The sequence below is a fragment of the Lampetra fluviatilis genome, chromosome 39 (assembly GCF_964198595.1).
Source record: "Lampetra fluviatilis chromosome 39, kcLamFluv1.1, whole genome shotgun sequence".
Classification (NCBI taxonomy): domain Eukaryota; kingdom Metazoa; phylum Chordata; class Hyperoartia; order Petromyzontiformes; family Petromyzontidae; genus Lampetra; species Lampetra fluviatilis.
In genome coordinates this window covers 7,203,368-7,223,515 of record NC_136313.1, presented here as the reverse complement: position 1 = coordinate 7,223,515, position 20,148 = coordinate 7,203,368, and the positions used below count along the sequence as shown (strand labels likewise).

The following is a 20,148-nucleotide window of genomic DNA, read 5'->3' as shown; positions in this document are numbered from 1 at the left end:
ACCCAAGACAACTATACCGTGTCGCCGATTTATTTCATTACCAGAGCAATATCGACCCGGGGCAATGCGGCAGCTATGATGTACTTGTGTAAACACAAATAAAAATCGCCTCTCAATTCACGGCTCCAGGCTACACTCGGGGTTATCGTCACAACCGATGAGGTACCGTAGCCAGATGTTGATTAACGACGAATTTCAACAGATTTGTCAATAACACAGTGGCCTTACAATTATATGTATATAAATAATAGGCGACGTTTCGGGCAATGGTCCTTCTATGCCTCCCGCGATGTAACATCGTGTGTGCGTCTCTTTGTCGCTACCACTGCGTGGGGTTTTGATTGTCGGGAGCGGTGGCGCAGTGGTTAGCGCGTTGCACTACAAGCCTGGCGACCCGAGTTCGATTTCCATTCACGTCCAACACCATTGACGATTATCTGAACCAGTCATGGGCCTCCCCTAGGTTGACTTAGCCTCAAATGAGTACCTGATGTGGTGTGTAAACATCGCCACTGGAGAGACAAAGGCGGCCGGGCGTAATGCTGGCCACTCACCCCCTAATATGTCGCGCCGGCCTTTATAGGTCTTGCTGGCTATTCATACGTCAATTTACAAACTGGGCATCAGCAAACAACAATGTAATTCCCATAAAGCCTCCATGGTGTAAACCAGTGCAGTCTCCAACGATTTATTCATTTGCAATTCGTCTTTCTACCGCTCTCTATTTATGTTTTATGAAAGAGGGCTATTGTCCGAAACGTCGCCAATTATACATTTTGACTTCGAAGGTCATCGCGTTGTTGACGAATGTGTCTAATTGTTGTTGTTGTTGCTGCCTGTACTGGTGCACCACTGCCAACACAGCAGCTGCAGAAAGCAGCAGCAGCAGAATGAGCAGCAGCACCTGCAGAAGCAGCATCAGCAGCCGCAGCAGCTGCAGAAGTAGCAGCAGCTGCAGCAGCTATAGAAGCAGCAGCAGAATGAGCAGCAGCACCTGCAGAAGCAGCAGCAGCAGCTGCAGAAGTAGCAGCAGCATCAGCAGCTGCAGCAGCTACATAGGCAGCAGCTGCAGAATGAGCAGCAGCACCTGCAGAAGCAGCAGCAGCATCTGCAGAAGTAGCAGCTGTAGATGCAGCAGCTGCAGAATGAGCAGCAGCTGCAGCAGCAGCTATAGAATGAGCAGCTGCAGCATCTGCAGCAGCAGCAGCAGCTGCAGAATCAGCAGCAGCTGCATGTGTAGGACCACGTAAGCGGCTAACGTGGCGCAGCTGTCTCAGCACCACCAGCACCACCAGCACCACCACCAGCACCACCAGCACCACCAGCACCACCACCAGCACAACCAGCACCACCAGCACAACCAGCACCACCAGCACAACCAGCACCACCAGCATCACCAGCACCACCACCAGCACCACCAGCACAACCAGCACCACCAGCACCAGCAGCACCACCAGCACCACCAGCACCAGCACCACCACCACCAGCAGCACCACCAGCACCGCACCTGGTGAGATGCTTCGTGTTTGACATCTCACTTGCACCTCCTCTGCCTCACTCACCCCAGCGTGGAACCGATGTCCGTCAGTTGGTGGGCACAGCCCTGCCACGTCTTGAATGTATGTTGAACTTAAATTTCGATTTAAAGCTTTCGTGACTGCAGGGATTCATCTTCTTGGTTCTTTCGGTAAAGTCACGTAGAAGGGAAATAATAAAATAATAAAATATAACATAATAAAATAATTCTCACGACGTTTCGGCCACAACGCAAGCAGCCGTATGTTGAACTTCTTTCACACCCTACGTGGCCAACCGTGCTAATCGGTCTTGCTCACACCACTGCTGGCAGAAGGACCTCCGCTAGAGCAGCGTTCTTCACTAAGACATCGTCAGTGTGGGGGCCGCCACGCGTTTGAAACCATTGCTGGGTTTGACAGCAGCACGATGATGACGATGATGATGGGGGGCTGTGTGGATTGACAGCGGCCGCACAAAAGTGCCACCAGGGCCCACCCGCGACGCGCGGGGCCTTGCAATGAAGAACGCTGCTCTAGAATGGAGCAAATCCCCCCCTAGTGTCCAGAGAGAGAGAGCTCTAGAGAGAGCCTCCAAGGGCATTTGGCCTACTCTTCCACGCTGGCCGTACGTCTTTGAAGAGGCAGGGGTACCCACACTTTACCCCACCGCACGCAACACGCCGTCAATTTTAACTCCGGTGAAGCCATTTAAACTCGACTGGGGGGGCCAGGGGGTCGATGAGAAACCCGCGGCAATGTTTCAGCTTCGGCGCCCGGAGATGGAACCGGCGAGCACTCTGGATCGCAAGTCCAGCGCACGGACCGTCAGCACAGCGCAACCACCGCGCCGGCACGGCGTGTAACACCGGGACAACGGCTGCGTTTGTGCCCTTTGAGCCGCGCCTCCTTGTTAGAGCGAACGTGACGTGGCTCGTCACCCATCGCCGACGTCGCCGCACGCATCGGGGCAAACCTTTAAAACGCGGAAGCAAATACCGTAGAAGCAAACATTGAACAACTCCGTTCCTCGGCTTTCCAGACTGAGATGACCCACGCGCGCATCTGCTTCAGCAAGAAAACTCTGGACCGCTTTTCGTCCTTCCGTGTCGCACCGTGGCACTGTGGACGTTAAAGATCTTCCCGATGTCTTACGCGCGAGCGAGGCCAATGCGTGGCCACAAGCCTCGGGCCTCCAAATCTGTGACGTTCGTAAATTGCACCGCGAATTACCCGATTGGGATGATACAATTGGAACCATCGCCCCCATGCTGGCAAATTGATGCCCCAGGTCATGCTTGCAAATTAGACCAATTCTGTTCGCTTGAGTTTCTCACCTGTTTAAACAAAAAAACTTGAAACATATAAATATAAAAAAAACACGGATGTCTTAGTCCATTAACCGATTGGTTTTTCCAGACACATTATGAAGCAGCATTTGTTTAAACGAGCAAATACTGTAGCCTTTTCAAGTTTCTGGGTCTTGTTGAACAAATGCTGCTGGGTTGTCAGATGTTATTGGCAAGAGGAATCCATAGAAACTACGGTGGTCCGTTCCTAATGCAATGGACTGAGCAGAGAGAAACATAAACCTCAAGAAATCGGATCCAACGCACAGCACGAAATCAGCCAAACACAGAAAGCGGCACAGAATATTGTAACAGCCCAGGTGCGTGGGTGACACCTGCGTTTCATCACTTCAGAGCCAGGGTCTGTGGATCACACGGAGATGATCACGAGCTGTGAGTCTCCCCAAACCCATCGGACTGCGTGATGTTCGCGAGATGGCAGTACAGCGAGCACGGATTATTGTGAACCTGTGCGTGTGATCTTTTCAGTGTCATCGTCTTGAATCTGCAACTTTCTTTCCGTTTGCAAAATTACTCATTAGAAAACGACCAAGCGACTGAATTCAGGACCCTAGTGAAAGAGGGCCTTGAGATTCAGCGAGGCCTTTTTTTCTGGCTGGATAAATAAAGTCAAATATGTTTTTTTAACCGCTCGTTCATTATCAGAATTTCTCCATGACTCGAGTGACCCAACCAATCATCACTTCACCTTCTTCCTGCAATCACGGTGCGTAGGGAGCGTTTCCCTGCTTGGTTAGTCTCCCCCCCGACGTGAGATTATGCACGTCAGCTTCCATAACTGGGTTTCACTAAATTCATTGAAAGATGACATTTGACATGACGGAGCTTTTGTGTGCAGTCACACTGGCGACCTGGCTAATACCATCAACTCGTCACGCTTGGGAAATGGGTTTAATGACGGGGCAGCTGAAATCAAAGATTAAAAGGCCAGAATCTGAGCGGAGCTGGGTCAGTGCCCAGCTGTAGAACATGGAATTTCCACCACTCACTCTTGGCCACCAGCAGAAATTGGTGTTGCCACAGTGATGTTTTTTTTTTTCCTTCTTTATATTTTTCTAAGTCACCGGTGACTGGGCTGAGACCGACCAACCAACCAACCAACCGGCTTGCACGTGAGAACTCCGCCTTAATCACCGCTGGGTTTAAACTCAGATTTGAACACAGGGACATCAGCGTTCTTGCTCGGTGTTGAACAATGGTCCCACAAAGAGACTGGCGTCCACTGCGTGACTGCGGCTCGCTGCCAACCAACGGAGAAGAGCGCTGCTGGATTTCTCGTGAGACGTCCGGAGAGACGTTCGCGTTTGCTCGAGTCATCGGTGGGCGAGTCGAGGCCGCAGCTTCGTGACACTTGAGAAGCCGGCTCAGTTCACGGGTGGCTGAAATCCAGGTTCGAAAAGGAGGCTGTCAACGGCTCCCGTTCAGTATTCAATTGTGGGGTTTCCATCGCTCGTTTAGGAGCACCAGTGGAGGTGAACGCTGTCCCATTACTCTTTAGAGCAGGGAGACATTTTTGAGTTCGACTCGAGTCGCTGGTGACCGTACTGAGATCATCAACCCCCTACACTTACAAGAACCGAGTTTACTCATGGGTTGGGTTCAGCCCAGATTCAAACTCAATGTCTCCGACACGCTCATCACGAACCACCCTGTGCTGTCCCCCCAGACCCCACCAAGCCACTTCAGCACCTGCCTCTCCCTCTGCAGCACCGGCACCTGGCGATCTTCTTGAAGGCGTTCTGGAAGTCTCGATTGAAGTAGGCGTAGATGACGGGGTTGAGCAGGGAGTTGGAGTAACCGAGCCACGTGATGAGGGCCGTGATGATCTGCGGCAGCTTGCAGGGCGGTCCGCAGAACGGCACCACCAGCGCCACGACGAAGAAGGGCAACCAACACAGCACGAACGAGCCCATGATGATGCCCAACGTCTTCACCGCCTTGCGCTCCTTGGCCACGACCGCCCTCCTCACCGCCTCGTCGCCCAGATCCTCCGAGCGGATGGTCTCGCGCCGGGATTGCTGCGGGGCGAGAGACACGCGCGGCACGACTCGCGGCTCCTCTCTCTCTCACTCGCTCGCTCACTCGGACCTTGCGCTCAAAGTCGCTCCGCACGTTGGGCGGTTTGCAGCCGCGCGTCCGTTCGCGAGCGTTACCCCGGCCCACGTCGTCGCACGCGCACGAACGCACGCGCACGAACGCACGCGCACGAACGCACGTGCACGCGCACGCGCACGCGTAGAATGCATCACGCAAGTGGCACGCGGCCGTCCACGTTTCGAGCGGGGTGACGCGATGATGCGATCGGGATTTGTCAACTGCATCGATGCGCGGAGTTGTGTAAGAGAACCGACAAAGGAGGAGTGTGTGTGTGTGTATGTTTAAGGCGAGGTGAAAATTATTACTTTTTGATTAAACTAAAACTGAAAAACTAAACAATTTTTTTGTATTTTACGGGGTAAGGCCAAGTGAGCTTTATCGCTATTTTTTCAGAAGCGACCTGGCCACAAATGATAGCTCAACGGAGCGGCTTATCACGTGGAAATTTGATTATAAATGTAGAGGGAAAAAGTGGAGGACCCGGAGGAAAATCCACGTGAACACGAAGAGAACACGCAAACTCCAAATATACAGCAGGCGTCAGGGTCGGGATCGAACCCACGACTTCCTGTATACCAGGCGAGGAATTAAAAAAACTCAACATCGTTTGTGCTGGCGCCATGCTCTAAATTGCCACAATTATTAAACAATCGTAGCCCAATGAGATAAAATGCCCCACAGGGTTCGACCATTGCGGAGATGGAGCGTTAAAATCTGCTCGTACGCGGGAGACAGATGGACGGTTGCATTTATGATTAAACTAAAACTAAAAAACTAAAATATTTTTAAAATTTCATTTTACCAGGTAAGGCCCACTGAGCTATGTAGCTCTTTTTCAGAAGCGACCTGGCTACCAAAAGTTGATAGCTAAACGAAGTGGCTTATCATCACGTGGAAGTTTCTAGCAGCCAAATACTCTAACCGGCCATATTGATTCTAAGTGTGGAGAGAAAAGCCGGAGGTCCCGGACACAAATAAAACAAAAACCCATCGCAGACGCACACAACGGTACCATAACCACAGTAATCACAACGCACGTGCACACGCACGCGCGCTCGTGCATTACGGGGGGCTCGGGTTATAAAAATCCACGTCCGGACAGTGGCCTTGTTGAAGCTGTGGTGTTTCTCGACACGGTCCCCGTGAAGAGTGCAGTGCACTTGGGTCCATCACCGTTCATCGTCAACATCGCCGGTGACCCCAGGCTACAAATCTCTGCCCGGGAAAACTATACGTCTCGCTCGTCAAACGGCTCAAAGTTCGCAGCTTCATGTCGATCATCGCCACGAGGAAATCACTTTCACCCCTCAAGCGATTCTCTAGCTGTGAAAGTGGGTGTCTGTAACCTTATAATATAACCTTACAGTAGCTGCAGCAAAGATCCTATCTTCATCATCTTCAGCCATGATTCATCCACTTCTGGACGAAGGCTTCCCCAAGCCGTTGACATCTTGTGTCTTGATGCAGCCGTCTTTCTGCATCACCCTAGGAGCAGATTTCAACGCTCCATCTCTGCAGCGGTCGTAACCTGTCAGGCATTGTATCTCTTTGGGCTACGGTTGTTTAAGAAAAGTGAGCAAATTTAGAGCATGATGCCAGCACAAACAGTGGTGAGTTTTTAAATTATCTCGCCTGGTATACGGGAGGTCGTGGGTTCGATCTCGATGCTGACGCTTGCTGTATATTTGGAGTTTGCGTGTTCTTCCCGTGTTTGCGTGGATTCTCTTCCGGGTCCTCCGGTTTTTCCCTCCACATTTAGAATCCACGTGCGTTTTCGAGTATTTGGCTGCTACAAATGTCCACATGATGATAAGCTACTTCGTTGGGCTCGCTTCTGCAAATGAGCTATACTTAGAAACTACGAGATATGATGGCCCTCCGAGGAAAACCAACCTCCCCTGTGATTCAGAGAGAGCAAAGCATTTGAAGGTTTTAGTCTCCCGCAGTATTAACCGGGATGGCCCCTCGCCTCTAACCGCGATCCTCTCCAACGAAACTGACGAATCGGTGCATCGTCGCGTGCCATACAGTAGGCAGGCGTTTCAGAAATTGGCCCTCTTGCAGAGCGGACAGGGAGGGGAGAGAACTCCCCTCCCTGTCGGTCGGTCAACTATTGACCGACCTGCAGTTTGGAGGTCACATTTTACACCGCGGGACCTTGAACACATTGGGACATTTTAAAAGGTTGTCGCATGAGCAGATAGGAATTGACGATTGACCTGTTTTCCATTAGCAGGTATTGAGTAGCAAACAACAGCAATAATATGAAGGGCCTTGTCATTGCCGAGTAAATGACTCCTCACGCTTTGTCAATCGTGGGGTATTGTTTGACCATACTTCACCACGCTGGTAAGTGTGGGATGGTGAAGAAGGGCACCAGCCAAGGTTGGATTGAGATCTTTTACTTGCTTTTGATATTGGCCACGAACGGGAATCAAACTCGGGTCACCGAGTTTAGAATTGAACACTGCTCACCACTGCTGCCACATCCCCAACCATCCCCCCCCCCCGCATAAATGTGCACACAACAGCACACTCACCCACTCACCTACTCACCCAATCACTCACCCACTCACCTACTCACCCAATCACTCACCCACTCACCTACTCACCCGCCAAATTACTCACTCACCCGCCACATTGCAGGTCGCACCTCCGATTAGCACGTTTGGCTACGTACGGTGCAAAGAAAGTTAAACATACATACAGCACTCTTTAGTTCTTTCGGTAAAGTCACGTGGGCAGAAAACACAATAGATCACGACGTCTCGATCGCCACGCAAGCAACCGTCTTCACCTGAAGACGGTATTAACCTGAAGGCGGTTGATTGTGTTTTTTCTACCTACGTGACTCTACCGAAAGAACAAAAAAATTAACCCGTAAAAACAAAGTTTTTCACTAGAAATCCTTTTTATGCGTGGCGGCTAGAGTCCTCTCGTCCTCTGGCTTGAGATGGCTGCCACCTATGGGTCAGATGATTGCCTGCCACCATTAAGCAATTGGTAATTACATATACATTTTTTTTCCTAAAAAGTGTAAAATTTTGGAAAAAATTTTTGCACGAAAATTAATTGTCAGGCACAACGAGTCTGTGTGCAAAATGTCAGCTCGATTGGATCACGGGAAGTGGGTTAAAAAACGACCGAAAGATTTGCACGGTCGTAAGCAAGCAAGCAAGCACGCAAGCACGCACGCAAGCAAGCAAGCGAACTTAATATAAAGGATTTAAAAAGAGTATGACTTCCTGCAGTCACTAAAGCTTCAAATCAAGATTGATACGTACAGTACATAGATAAACTGGTTTCCAAGTTGAGGTCACGGGGTGGCTCAGTGGGACTCATAATGGCCATGCCAGAGACATTGAGCCAGCTTTACTGACAGCCTGGTTTCACATCCAGGTGCATTATTTTAGAGAGCAGTGAGATACATTATAATTGCAAGTTTACAAATTATTGTAGCGGATATACAAATCACCAATTGACTCTTATCTCATGCAGTTTAGATACCAATTATCCAATTACGTCGAGGTGTGTAATTTAGAAACCAATTACACATTGCACCCTAATTGGCATATCGTAGTTTACAATAAATTAGATGCTGCACATCTCTTGCCGGCGATAAGCGGCTGTTTCTCGAACCTCACTGTCGAGTGTGGTGAGCGGTGGTCTCAGCCTGGCCACCAATGTGGGGTGAAGAGGCTCAGGTCTCGCCACCCGTTCGCCGCTTGTTTGCAGAGGTTCGTGGTTCGAACCCCAGCGGCCGCCCCGATTAATACCGCGCGGGCGTAGCAGCCAGAATAACACTGTGCTCTCTCTTCTCCACAGCGGACGTTAAAGATCCACTACCCCCCCCCCCCGTGACGTCGTTCGCAAGAGTAGGCCCATTGTGTGCAGGCGTCGAGGTCCACGTTTGGTCAAATTCTAAAGTTACGCCGCAAATTACTCAGTTGGGATTATACGCACGGCAATCATTGCTAACGCCCCCGGTATCTCTTGCAAATGAGACTCATCCTGGGCTTTTGAGTTCTTAGCTGGGTAAACGAGATTAACTTGAAATTAGTCTGCACGCCATGAAGATCATCAAACATGTTGAGTGTTTTTTTATATTCTTAGGCTTTTTCGGTAAAGTCACGTAGGTAAAAAAAATAAGATAAAAATTAATAAAAGTAAAATAAAAATAAAATAAAAATCACGACGTTTCGGAGGCAACACAAGCTTCCGTCTTCAGGTGGAACCGTCACGGCACGACAGCTGTATCAAGTGAGAGAAATTCCAAGAAAACAGTCCTTGTATATATATACTGGTTGAGGGTGACTTTACCGAAAAAACCTAAGAATATGAATCCTTGCAGTCACGAAAGCTTCAAATCAGTTTTTTTTTACTTTAATTTAGAATATTTCAACTCTGTCAATAAAACATAAATGTGTTTGATTAACACGCGAAGAACACACTCTATCTAGAACTTGTGGTCAGGTGGATGAGTCCCGTTCAAGCGACTTCAGAAGTAGTTCTACGGTAGCCTCTTCCAGGACCGTTACCCCCGGACACACCACGGCGATGTTGAACCGCTCGCCCCGTGAGCTCCGAATGGAAATCTGTTCGTCTCGCGGCGTCACACCACGAGCGCGATCGGAATAAAATTAAGGTGAAAGCGCGAAAAAAGAAAAGCAGCACTCGGTGATTTGAATTTAAAGTATATATCAATATTAGCCTGCGCAACTGCATCACCGTGGGAGACCGGCAGATAACGCCGAATGTCCCTGCAGCATTGGAGGCTGTGAGATGTTTCTGTTGTTTGCACTCATTCGCCACAGCGCAAACTGCCACTGCAGTCACTTCATGTTTTCATTTTATGCTCAGATTTTGTTTTAATTTACAGTGCTGTATGTATTGTTTGTTTACATTATTTGTCACGATACATCACAACTGCGGGTGGAGTAGTGGCGCAGTGGTTAGGGCACACTGCGCTAAGAAATCCCAGCGACCCAAGTTCGATTCTCAGACATGGCTAACATCGGTAGCGGATGATATCTGAATCAGTTATGATTCACCACCACCACCACCACCACCCCACACTGACCAGTGTGGTGAAGTATGGTAAGGGTATGTTTCAAGAAACTGCCGTCCCCCACATGGTATGGGGTGTCCTTCATCCAGCAGTGGATTGAGACGGGACTGCGAATTAATTATTAATTATTATTTACACATTCCAATCCCGCTATTGGTGCAATTTAATTGACAGCGCCGGGCGATGACATCGCCGGAAAATGACAACCGCTACAAATGTGCACACATTTTCTCACTGCATTATCGTGTGTGGTCTTCACCAAACCTCGTGATTAAATGTATACATGTACACGGCCATTGACGACTGGGCTGACCCCATCATCTCTCAAAACTCGAGAGGCCAGTTTCATCTCGTGCGGCTGACACCCGAATTCGAACTCAGAACGTCAGCAATTTTTGGCTCGGCGTTCGACAAATTTTCTCGCTCTGTTTGTACAAACTGGGCTCAATATTAGCCACGTGAAATTCCCATCACCGGCTTAAGGCCACCAACGGTGAAGGGCACTTTGACCTCCGATTAGCACGACTGGTGATGTATGGCGCGAAAGAAGTTCAACATACATGCATTTTCTTGGTTCTTTCGGTAAAGTCACCTAGAATGGAAATAATAAAATAATGCAAATAAAACATAATAAAATAATTCTCACGACGTTTCGGCCACAACGCAAGCAGCCGTCCTCAGGTGGAGAACAGGTCTGTCGGGAAGACAGCGTCTGAATGACAGACCTGTTCTCCACCTGAGGACGGCTGCTTGCGTTGTGGCCGAAACGTCGTGAGAATTATTTTATTATGTTTTATTTTTATTATTTTATTATTTCCATTCTACGTGACTTTACCGAAAGAACCAAGAAGATGAATCCCTGCAGTCACGAAAGCTTTAAATCGAAATACATGCATTGCCACACGGGTGGCTCAAACCGAGATTCGAACTCAGACTTTCTTGCGTTGCCGGCTCAGGGTTTCCCACCACGGTCGTTATAATCCCCCTGAGCCACGTGGCCATCTCTTAAATTACCCAGCGTTTGCCGGTGGGAATAGCTTCGATTCGATCCGCATTCTCTCCGACGCAAAGTGACCTTGGCACTTATTGAGGCGAGGAGCGGCGGGCGAACGGGAACACACCGCTCGCATTCGCGCGGGGTGCGCTCTCTCGTCCCGGCGAAATTCACAGCGGGGCTGGCAAATTGTGGCCGTATTCAAGTTGAAGTGAACGCGGCAAAATAGGAGGGCGCGCGGAACGACGCACCGAATCGTCGGTTGCTAGCACATTCTTACTTGCACTCACACCACAGCTCGAGCACGAGTCAATCCATCGCCCTGATGGTCATAGGGATCGGTTGACCATACTTCACCACGCTGGTCAGTGCCGGTTGGTGAAGGCGGGGCCGAGGTCGGATATTGAAGTTGCTCATTTTTCGTACGTGAACTTATTTCATCGTATCTAACTCGAGGCCAACTTTGCAGCCTTCCTTGCGAAAATCTCTAAAAATATCTTCCAGGTTAAATTGGGCCCATTGCTCTACAGATGTCGTCGCCACTGCGGACGGGAATTAAAACTGGCTGGCTCCATCGCGTGGTGCGCCAGATGCCCACAACCATCACAGCGTTGCGCTCACCCATTGCTGTTTCCTCTCCGACGTGGTTATCATTTAACGTCGAGGCTAACGGGAACTAAAGCCAACGACACAAACGAGACCGCGTAGCGGGAGTCGAGAAAAAGGAATCAATTCTCAAACGGTGATGCCCCCACCACTCCCCCTACCCCCCCCCCAGATCGTGACATTTCATGAACTGCCGTTTGTGTGTTCGATCATTATCCAGGGCGATCCATTTATAGACACCCCATTGGTTTATAACGACCCTCTTCATCTTCTTGGTTCTTTCAGTAAAGTCACGTAGAAGGGAAATAATAAAATAATAAAAATAAAACATAATAAAATCATTCTCACGACGTTTCGGCCACAACGCAAGCAGCCGTCCTCAGGTGAAGACCAGGTCTGTCGGGGAGACAGCGTCTGAATGATTATTTTATTATTTCCCTTCTACGTGACTTTACCGAAAGAACCAAGAAGATGAATCCCTGCAGTCACGAAAGCTTTAAATCGAAATTTAACGACCCTCTTATTTCCGTCTTAGAAGGGGGTGAGCGAAGTGAATATTGTACACGCGGTGTCTCCGTGTCTTGTCGGGGGGGGGGGGGGGGGCAGAGAAGGATCGTGCTAGCAGGGATCACGAGAGGGGAGCTGTACAAACGTCGCGATTGGTGAGAGAGACACCTGCAAAGGGGCTGTTTTTCTCGGGCAATTTCCCGTTTTGGTGGGGTATCTATAAATGGATCGCCTGGACATGACACCCACTTTCACGAACACTGAACGAGTGGAGGTCATACTCTTAGGTTTTTTCGGTAAAGTCCCGTAGGTAAACAATAAAATTAAAATTAATAAAAGTAAAATAAAAATCACGACGTTTCGGAGGCAACACAAGCTTCCGTCTTCAGGTGGAACCGTCACAGCACGCTTGCTGTATTGGAATTTCTCATTAACTTGATACAGCAATCGTGCTGTGACGGTTCCACCTGAAGACGGAAGCTTGTGTTGCCTCCGAAACGTCGTGATTTTTTTTTTACTTTTAGAAATTTTTTTTTTTACCTACGTGACTTTAGCGAAAAAAACAAAGAGTATGAATCCTTGCAGTCACGAAAGCTTCAAATCTAGAGTGGAGGTCACTTTTGCTCAGTGCACGGAGGCGGTGACGACGATGATGTTATGGGCGATGAAGCTGTTGGCGGTGATGATGATGAAGATGCTAATGAAGCTGATCACTGATGATGACTGCGTATGATGATAATGATAATACGCATGATGATAATGATACTACGTATGATGATGATGATACTACGTGTGATGATAAGGATACTACGTATGATGATAATTATACTACGTATGATGATGATACTACGTGTGATGATAACGATACTACATATGATGATAATGATACTACGTGTGGTGATAATGATGATGCTGCCACTGCTACTTATGCTGGCCATGAAGCTGATGATGAGGAAACTGATGATGATGATAACGTAATAAAGACATCGGCCGATGATGACGCTGAAGCTGATGATTATCATCATACTGGCTGCTGCTTTTGGTAATGAGGAAGCTTATTTATAATGCTGAAGCTAATGTTGAAGGTTCTGCTGATAACGATAATAGTATTAACAAAGCTAACAACTCTGCTCCTGCTTTTCGTGTCGCAGCAGCAGCTGCTGCTGATAATGATGATGATAATATGTTGTTTAAGCTGCTCCTCCTGTTCATGGTGATGATGGTTCGGATGCTGCTGCTGATTATAATGATGCTGCTGCTGCTGATAAATCACCCGCTACTGCTGCTGATGATAATATTGTATAATAAGTATGTGGAATGTCCACCACTGGCTCCACACGAATCTATAAAAAAAATAAGCAGACAATACCCCTCCTTCCCGTTATTGTTTCTCAACATAAAAAAAAAATATTTAAGTTGCTGTTGTTAAAAATCTTATCAGTCGTGCAAAATTGCAGCAAAACTTTATTCTAACAAGCAAAACTCTGGGCCGGTTTCGACATTCAAACTCTCATCAGCAGCGTTATGCTTGCTTGAGGAACTGCCCAATGCGTTTTAGGCAAAGACCTCTAGTAGACATGGGTCGCTGGATCTATGCAAAACTCCTAGAATACGGAACACAAAATAATGATGGCGTAGGGGTCGTTGTGGAAATTGAAGGCAACTACGGTCTCCCTACAAACGGCCTGCTACCTACCGATCGAGACAAATCTCGTGACAATTCAACGCAACCCCAAGCGTGCCACCAGCAGGGCCCAGTCGCTACCAGCGGCACACAGGGGCAGCGTGATGCTGAGCAATCACAACCGCATCACGAGGGGCGGATAAATCCTCCGGATGAACTGCTCCACGCCTTACCCAGTCGCCACCACCCACCGTGTTCATGGTCAGTCGGTCACACAGCGCGTCCCGCACCTCCGATTAGCACGGTTGGCTACGTACGGTGCGAAAGAGGTTCAACGTACAACCTCTCTCGCTCACGTGTGTGGTATAACGAGAGCACGTGCGCGCGCGCACGCACACGCGCGCACACACACGCACACACACACGCACACACGCCCACGCGCGCACACACGCGCGCACACACACGCACACGCGCGCACACACACGCACGCACACGCGCACACACACACGCACACGCGCACGCACACACGCACACGCGCGCACACACACGCGCACACACACACGCACACACGCACACGCGCGCACACACACGCACACACACGCGCACACACACGCACACGCGCACGCGCGCACGTACCGACAGTTCTCTTTATCAATCCGCTGCTAGATGGGGGCCTCCCCCAATGCTGTAGCGCGGGGTAATGATTCGACCCCACGCTGCCTCGTCATCAGGCTGGGTCAGTGCGACATTGGTGATGGCGGGGGAGCATAGAACAGGACAACAATGAATGTTGTTGCAATGCCCCCCGCTGGCAATGTCGCAGTCAAGCAGCCGATAGTAGCCCGGTTTATTTACGCGGTGGTCACCCATCCACGCGCTGTACAGGCTCAACCTTTCTCGGCTTTAGAGATGCGGTATATGATGCTGCTATTAAATGAATACAATCTACGTCTCAATAAATAGAACCTATGTCTCAATGAATACAATCTACGTCTCAATAAATAGAACCTATGTCTCAATAAATACAATCTACGTCTCAATAAATATAACCTATGTCTCAATAAATACAATCTATGTCTCAATGAATAGAATATGTGTCTCAATACATACAATCTGTCTCAATAAATAATTCTGTCTCAATAAATATAATCTGTCTCAATAAATACGATCTACGTCTCAATAAATACAATCTACATCTCAATAAATACAATCTACGTCTTAAAAAACTACAATCTTATGCATCAGCGATCTGGCTCGCTGCTGCGTTCCTCTCCATCACCCCAACATCAACCCAGTTGCGAGTGGCTGCTCAGTCGGGCCGTTGCCACCAGAACATAGCTGGGTAGCTGGCTACACGGGATTTTCTGTGTAGCAAATAAGCATTTTTAATTGCCGTGAAACGGCGTAAGAAGGAGAGGAAGTTCGGCAAGAGGCGTGAGCAACTCGTACAGAAGGCTGACGCGGTTAATTTAAAATCGCTCTAACTTTTGAAACATTTGCTTCCTATAAATCTCAGTCTTTCGACCAAAATAATTCTTGAAATCCTGGAGAATATCACGTAAAAGAAAGACCAGATTACTGTTCGTGCTCCGAGTACAAGAGGACATTGGGAAGACGGTGGGCATGACAGCTGTCTATGATTCTACATCGCAGAGCCACGGGTCGCCGACTCGTGTTAAAAACAAAAACGAATGTCGATCACAGACGCCAAGCGGCCAGAAATAAACGGCGATAGTTTAAATACCCTTGAGAAAAGGGATAACAGGACGGGATTGCAAAATTGAGCGAGTGCGTGGGGACATACACGCCGAAAGAGATTTAAGTGGTGTGACCTGCAGTGTGCTGAGTGGGTGAGTGAGTGGGTGAGTGTGTTGTTGTGACCTGCAGTGTGGTGAGTGGGTGAGTGTGTTGTTGTGACCTGCAGTGTGGTGAGTGGGTGAGTGAGTGGGTGAGTGTGTTGTTGTGACCTGCAGTGTGGTGAGTGGGTGAGTGAGTGGGTGAGTGTGTTGTTGTGACATGCATTGTGGTGAGTGGGTGAGTGAGTGGGTGAGTGTGTTGTTGTGACCTGCAGTGTGGTGAGTGAGTGGGTGAGTGTGTTGTTGTGACCTGCAGTGTGGTGAGTGGGTGGGTGAGTGGTTGAGTGAGTTGTTGTGACCTGCAGTGTGGTGAGTGAGTGAGTGGGTGGTTGAGTGTGTTGTGGTGACTTGCAGTGTGGTGAGTGGGTGAGTGAGTGGGTGAGTGAGTGAGTGAGTCTGTTGTTGTGACCTGCAGTGTGGTAAGTGAGTGAGTGTGTGAGTGTGTTGTTGTGACCTGCAGTGTGGTGAGTGAGTGAGTGGGTGAGTGAGTGAGTGAGTCTGTTGTTGTGACCTGCAGTGTGGTAAGTGAGTGAGTGTGTGAGTGTGTTGTTGTGACTTGCAGTGTGGTGAGTGGGTGAGTGAGTGGGTGAGTGAGTGAGTGAGTCTGTTGTTGTGACCTGCAGTGTGGTAAGTGAGTGAGTGTGTGAGTGTGTTGTTGTGACCTGCAGTGTGGTGAGTGGGTGAGTGAGTGGGTGAGTGTGTTGTTGTGACCTGCAGTGTGGTGAGTGAGAGGGTGAGTGTGTTGTTGTGACCTGCAGTGTGGTGAGTGGGTGAGTGAGTGGGTGAGTGTGTTGTTGTGACCTGCAGTGTGGTGAGTGGGTGAGTGAGTGTGTTGTTGTGACCTGCAGTGTAGTGAGTGGGTGAGTGTGTTGTTGTGAACTGCAGTGTGATGAGTGGGTGAGTGGGTGGGTGAGTGAGTGAGTGGGTGAGTGAGTGGGTGAGTGAGTGAGTGGGTGGGTGAGTGAGTGGGTGAGTGTGTTGTTGTGACCTGCAGTGTGGTGAGTGTGAACACAGTGTGAATGAGACGAGGCTGCCAATGTTTGCTAGAACGAGTTCTCAACATCGGTGAGGGAATCGACAAGTGACGTTCATGCGAATGGAGACCGTGCTAGTAGCAATAGAAGAATGATAAGGAGGCAACTGGTCACCAATGAATGTACAATAGGAGCGAACTGTGGAGTTCTTGATCATCAAATTGATTTGGTTCTAGACAGGCACTCTTTTTGTTTGTTGATGTAACAAAATATATATTAAAACGTGAGACAAATACGTGGGAGATTAACTGGAAAACACTCGAAGGATACATTGGATTGGCCAGATATCCCAGGGCAGGATGCTCCTGATAAAAAAAATATAATAATCTTGAAACACGTGAGGCTTTCCTGGGAAAACAAGGATAGTGTGTGCATGGTTACGAAGAACCATAATTACACTGGTCAACAAAAAAAAAATTTCTGGCCTGGACTTTTGCAGCAGTTTTAGACTAATTTTAGGGTGCCGATTCCAAATCTGATCTCAGATTTGCTCTATAACATCATTTGTATGCTATCGGCATACCCCATTTTCATTTATTTAACCAGAAATTAACTCTGTCACTTATGATCGCAAGTTGTTGTGAGTCAGTGACTGCTTTAGTGTTAAAATATGGTGCTGTATTTTTAGGATAGTGTGTTTATAATATCGTTTTATGTAGATATCCAAATTTATTTAATATTTTTCTTCTGCAGTTTTTATTGAAAATGCAATATTTGATATCTCAAAAACCTGATGTCATAGACAAAAACTGATGCCAGATTTGGAATCAGCACCCCAAAATTACCTTAATACCGTTGGAATACCTTATGCCAGAAAAAGTGTGTTGACCAGTGTCATCAGACAAAACAAGTCTCGCTCAACACAAGCACAGATATTCCATGAATTAGCGTATCGTTCATCATAACAAGCAGTAAAATAACCATACGTACATTGTAATGCGTTTAGGGCGCATTGCATGATTATTAATCATTATTCTCGCCTGTGTAATAAATGCTCTTTACTCAGGAATGTCCTAAGAGTCTGCATTGGAGATGTTTGTCCAATTCTCCGAATGAGTGCTTTGGTTTCGAGTGAGAAGAAATCCGGAGACCCCATTAAGCAATACAAGGGGTGGGTGACGCTCGAAGCTCCGCACAGATGGATTCAATAATCCATTGGTTGGACTAGTGTATCCATGGCCATCTCGCAGCTGAAGCCTACTTAAAGCCTAAGAATTCCCCATTTCAGTCTCCCACCATCTAAAGCAACACGCTCAAATCCCGCTTTGCTTCCGAGATCTGATGAGATCGTGCGCGCATTCATGAGGATGTTTCCCCAAAGAGTAACTGGACACCCAGTCATTAGCAAACACACACCTGTATGGACGCACACGTGTACACGAGCACAAAATCGCAGATGCCCCGCATATCCATTAACATACTGTGGGGGGAAGTGCTGTTAGCGAGCACCCTATGAAGGCCGGCACGGCACACGAGGGGGTGGGTGGGTGGCCAGCACCACGCCCGGCCGCCTTTGTCTCCCGAGTGGCGATGTTTGCACAGCGCACCAGGAACTCATTCGAGGCTTAATATATGAACACGCAGACACAAACACACGCGGATGAACGCAAAGACAACGCTCCTCCGTGTCTTTGTGTGTAACAAAGACAAAGGGGAGCGGTGGTGCACTGGTTAGCGCAGCGCGTTACAAACCCAGCCACCTGAGTTAAATTCCCAGCCGCGGGTAATGTCAATGGAAAGTGACAGTTGAACCGGGGTTGGGCCTCCCCTAGGTCGACTCAGCTGTTAGCGAAGGGGTGGTTGTGGCCAATCCTTACGCGCGGACTCCTTTGTATCCCCAGTGCTTGCACACTGTACGAGGGATGTATTTAAGGCTGAGTAGTTCACGTCGGGGAGAGCGCTCAATTATTCGCGACCGAGGCTGATCGTGATGCGGCAATCGAACTCGGGTGGGCGGCTTTCTCAGCAGAAGTGCGACAACCACTCCACAGGCACTCAACACACGCGCGTGAAATGCGTGAGCACGATGGAACGTGAACGCACAAAGACTGCTCAACCTTGCCACGTTTCTCTGATCCGCCGTCGGACGCGATGCTCTGGTGTCTCGCTTTGCCCATCACGGACTTCTTGATGGAATCCTTGAGGCTTCTTTGCTTCTGTAGATGTTGCTGCTGCTGCTGCTGAACCGTCTGATCCGAATTCGACCTAGACTTTGCCTTCCCCGGCAACTCCTCGGGTCGTCCACCGCCATTGACGCCGTCCAATTGTTGAGGGGACTCCACCGGCGTGGTGGACACCACCACCACCACCACGTCCGTGGGCTCCGCGGGTCTCTTCTGTGACCTCTTGATGGTGCTGCGAATCCTGAACCTGGCCGCGCCGAAGATCTTCCCGTACAGCACCAGCATGAGCACCAGCGGGATATAGAAGGCGCCGAATGTGGAGTAGATCGTGTAGCCCAGGTGCTGGCTGATGTTGCACGCGTCCTGGTCGGCCCTGTCCTCCGCCTGCCTCCATCCCAGCACGGGCGGGATGGAGATGGAGAATCCCACGGCCCAGGTGACAGCGATCATGAGCGCCGCTCGGCGGGGCGTCCTCTTGTTCACGTAGTCGACGGGGTCCGTGATGGCCCAGTAGCGGTCGAGCGCGATGGCGCACAGGTGCAGGATGGAGGAGGTGCAGCACAGGACGTCGAGCGCGATGAAGGCGTCGCACACGGCCTGGCCCAAGGTCCAGCGGCCCAGCACCTGGTAGAGCGCGGCCACGGGCAGCACGAGCACGGACACCAGCAGGTCCGTGACGGCCAGGGAGCCGATCAGGTAGTTGGCCACGGTCTGCAGGGAGCGCTCCAGGTAGATGGCGGCGAGCACGAAGGCGTTGCCCGCGATGGAGCAGGCGATGAGGGCACCCAGCGCCGAGGAAGTCGCGGTCTGGTAGAGCAGCGACGGCCCGGGCTGATGGTGGTGGTGGTGGGAGATGTCGGTGCTTTGAGTGGCTGCTGCTGCTGCTGTGTCAATGTATCCCAGGGTGAAGCCCAGGCTGGAGGACGACGACGAGGAGGAGGAGGAGTGGTTGAGAGGGTAGCTGATTTTCATAGCTCCTGTTCGCTGTTCTCTCTTGTAGTGGAAGAGTAGTGAAAGGTATGCATGGGTGTGTGTGTGTTGTGTGAGCTATGCAGATCGTGTACGCGTGGGATGTGCGCACGCGTATGCCCGAGACGTACGTATGCACCGTGCAGTATATACATACAGACACAGAATGTCATGTGTTTAAGTCGGATAACAAAGATCGCTGTGGGTGCGTGTGTGGATGCACGAGGCAAGCTGTGCAGCGACACAGCAAGGCGTGCGCGTGTGCTCTAAGATGTGTGTATCATAAGATGCGCCCGCATATATACGTGCAGGTCTGTTTAATGCACATATATTAACTCGTACGTGTGTACGGTATGTATGTTATCCTTATGTTGGGTACAATTAAG

General features: G+C 49.4%; 1 protein-coding gene across 1 annotated transcript; it reads right to left on the bottom strand.

The window, feature by feature from the left end:
• Window positions 1-4,329: 4,329 nt before the first annotated feature.
• Window positions 4,330-19,765, bottom strand: LOC144946045 (5-hydroxytryptamine receptor 1A-like). Its single transcript, XM_078874783.1, has 2 exons — window positions 18,728-19,765; window positions 4,330-4,902 (listed from the first exon to the last, which is right to left on the bottom strand). The coding sequence occupies exons 1-2, from the start codon at window positions 19,763-19,765 to the stop codon at window positions 4,567-4,569; spliced, it is 1,374 nt and encodes a 457-aa protein (XP_078730909.1). The 3' UTR covers window positions 4,330-4,566.
• Window positions 19,766-20,148: the final 383 nt, after the last annotated feature.

Coding starts and splice junctions, on each gene's coding strand:
- LOC144946045 (XM_078874783.1), bottom strand. CDS start 19,765: ATGAAAATCAGCTACCCTCTCAACCACTCCTCCTCCTCCTCGTCGTCG. Junction 4,903..18,727: donor GATCAGAGAAACGTGGCAAG/GTTGAGCAGTCT, acceptor CTCGCCCCGCAG/CAATCCCGGCGCGAGACCAT.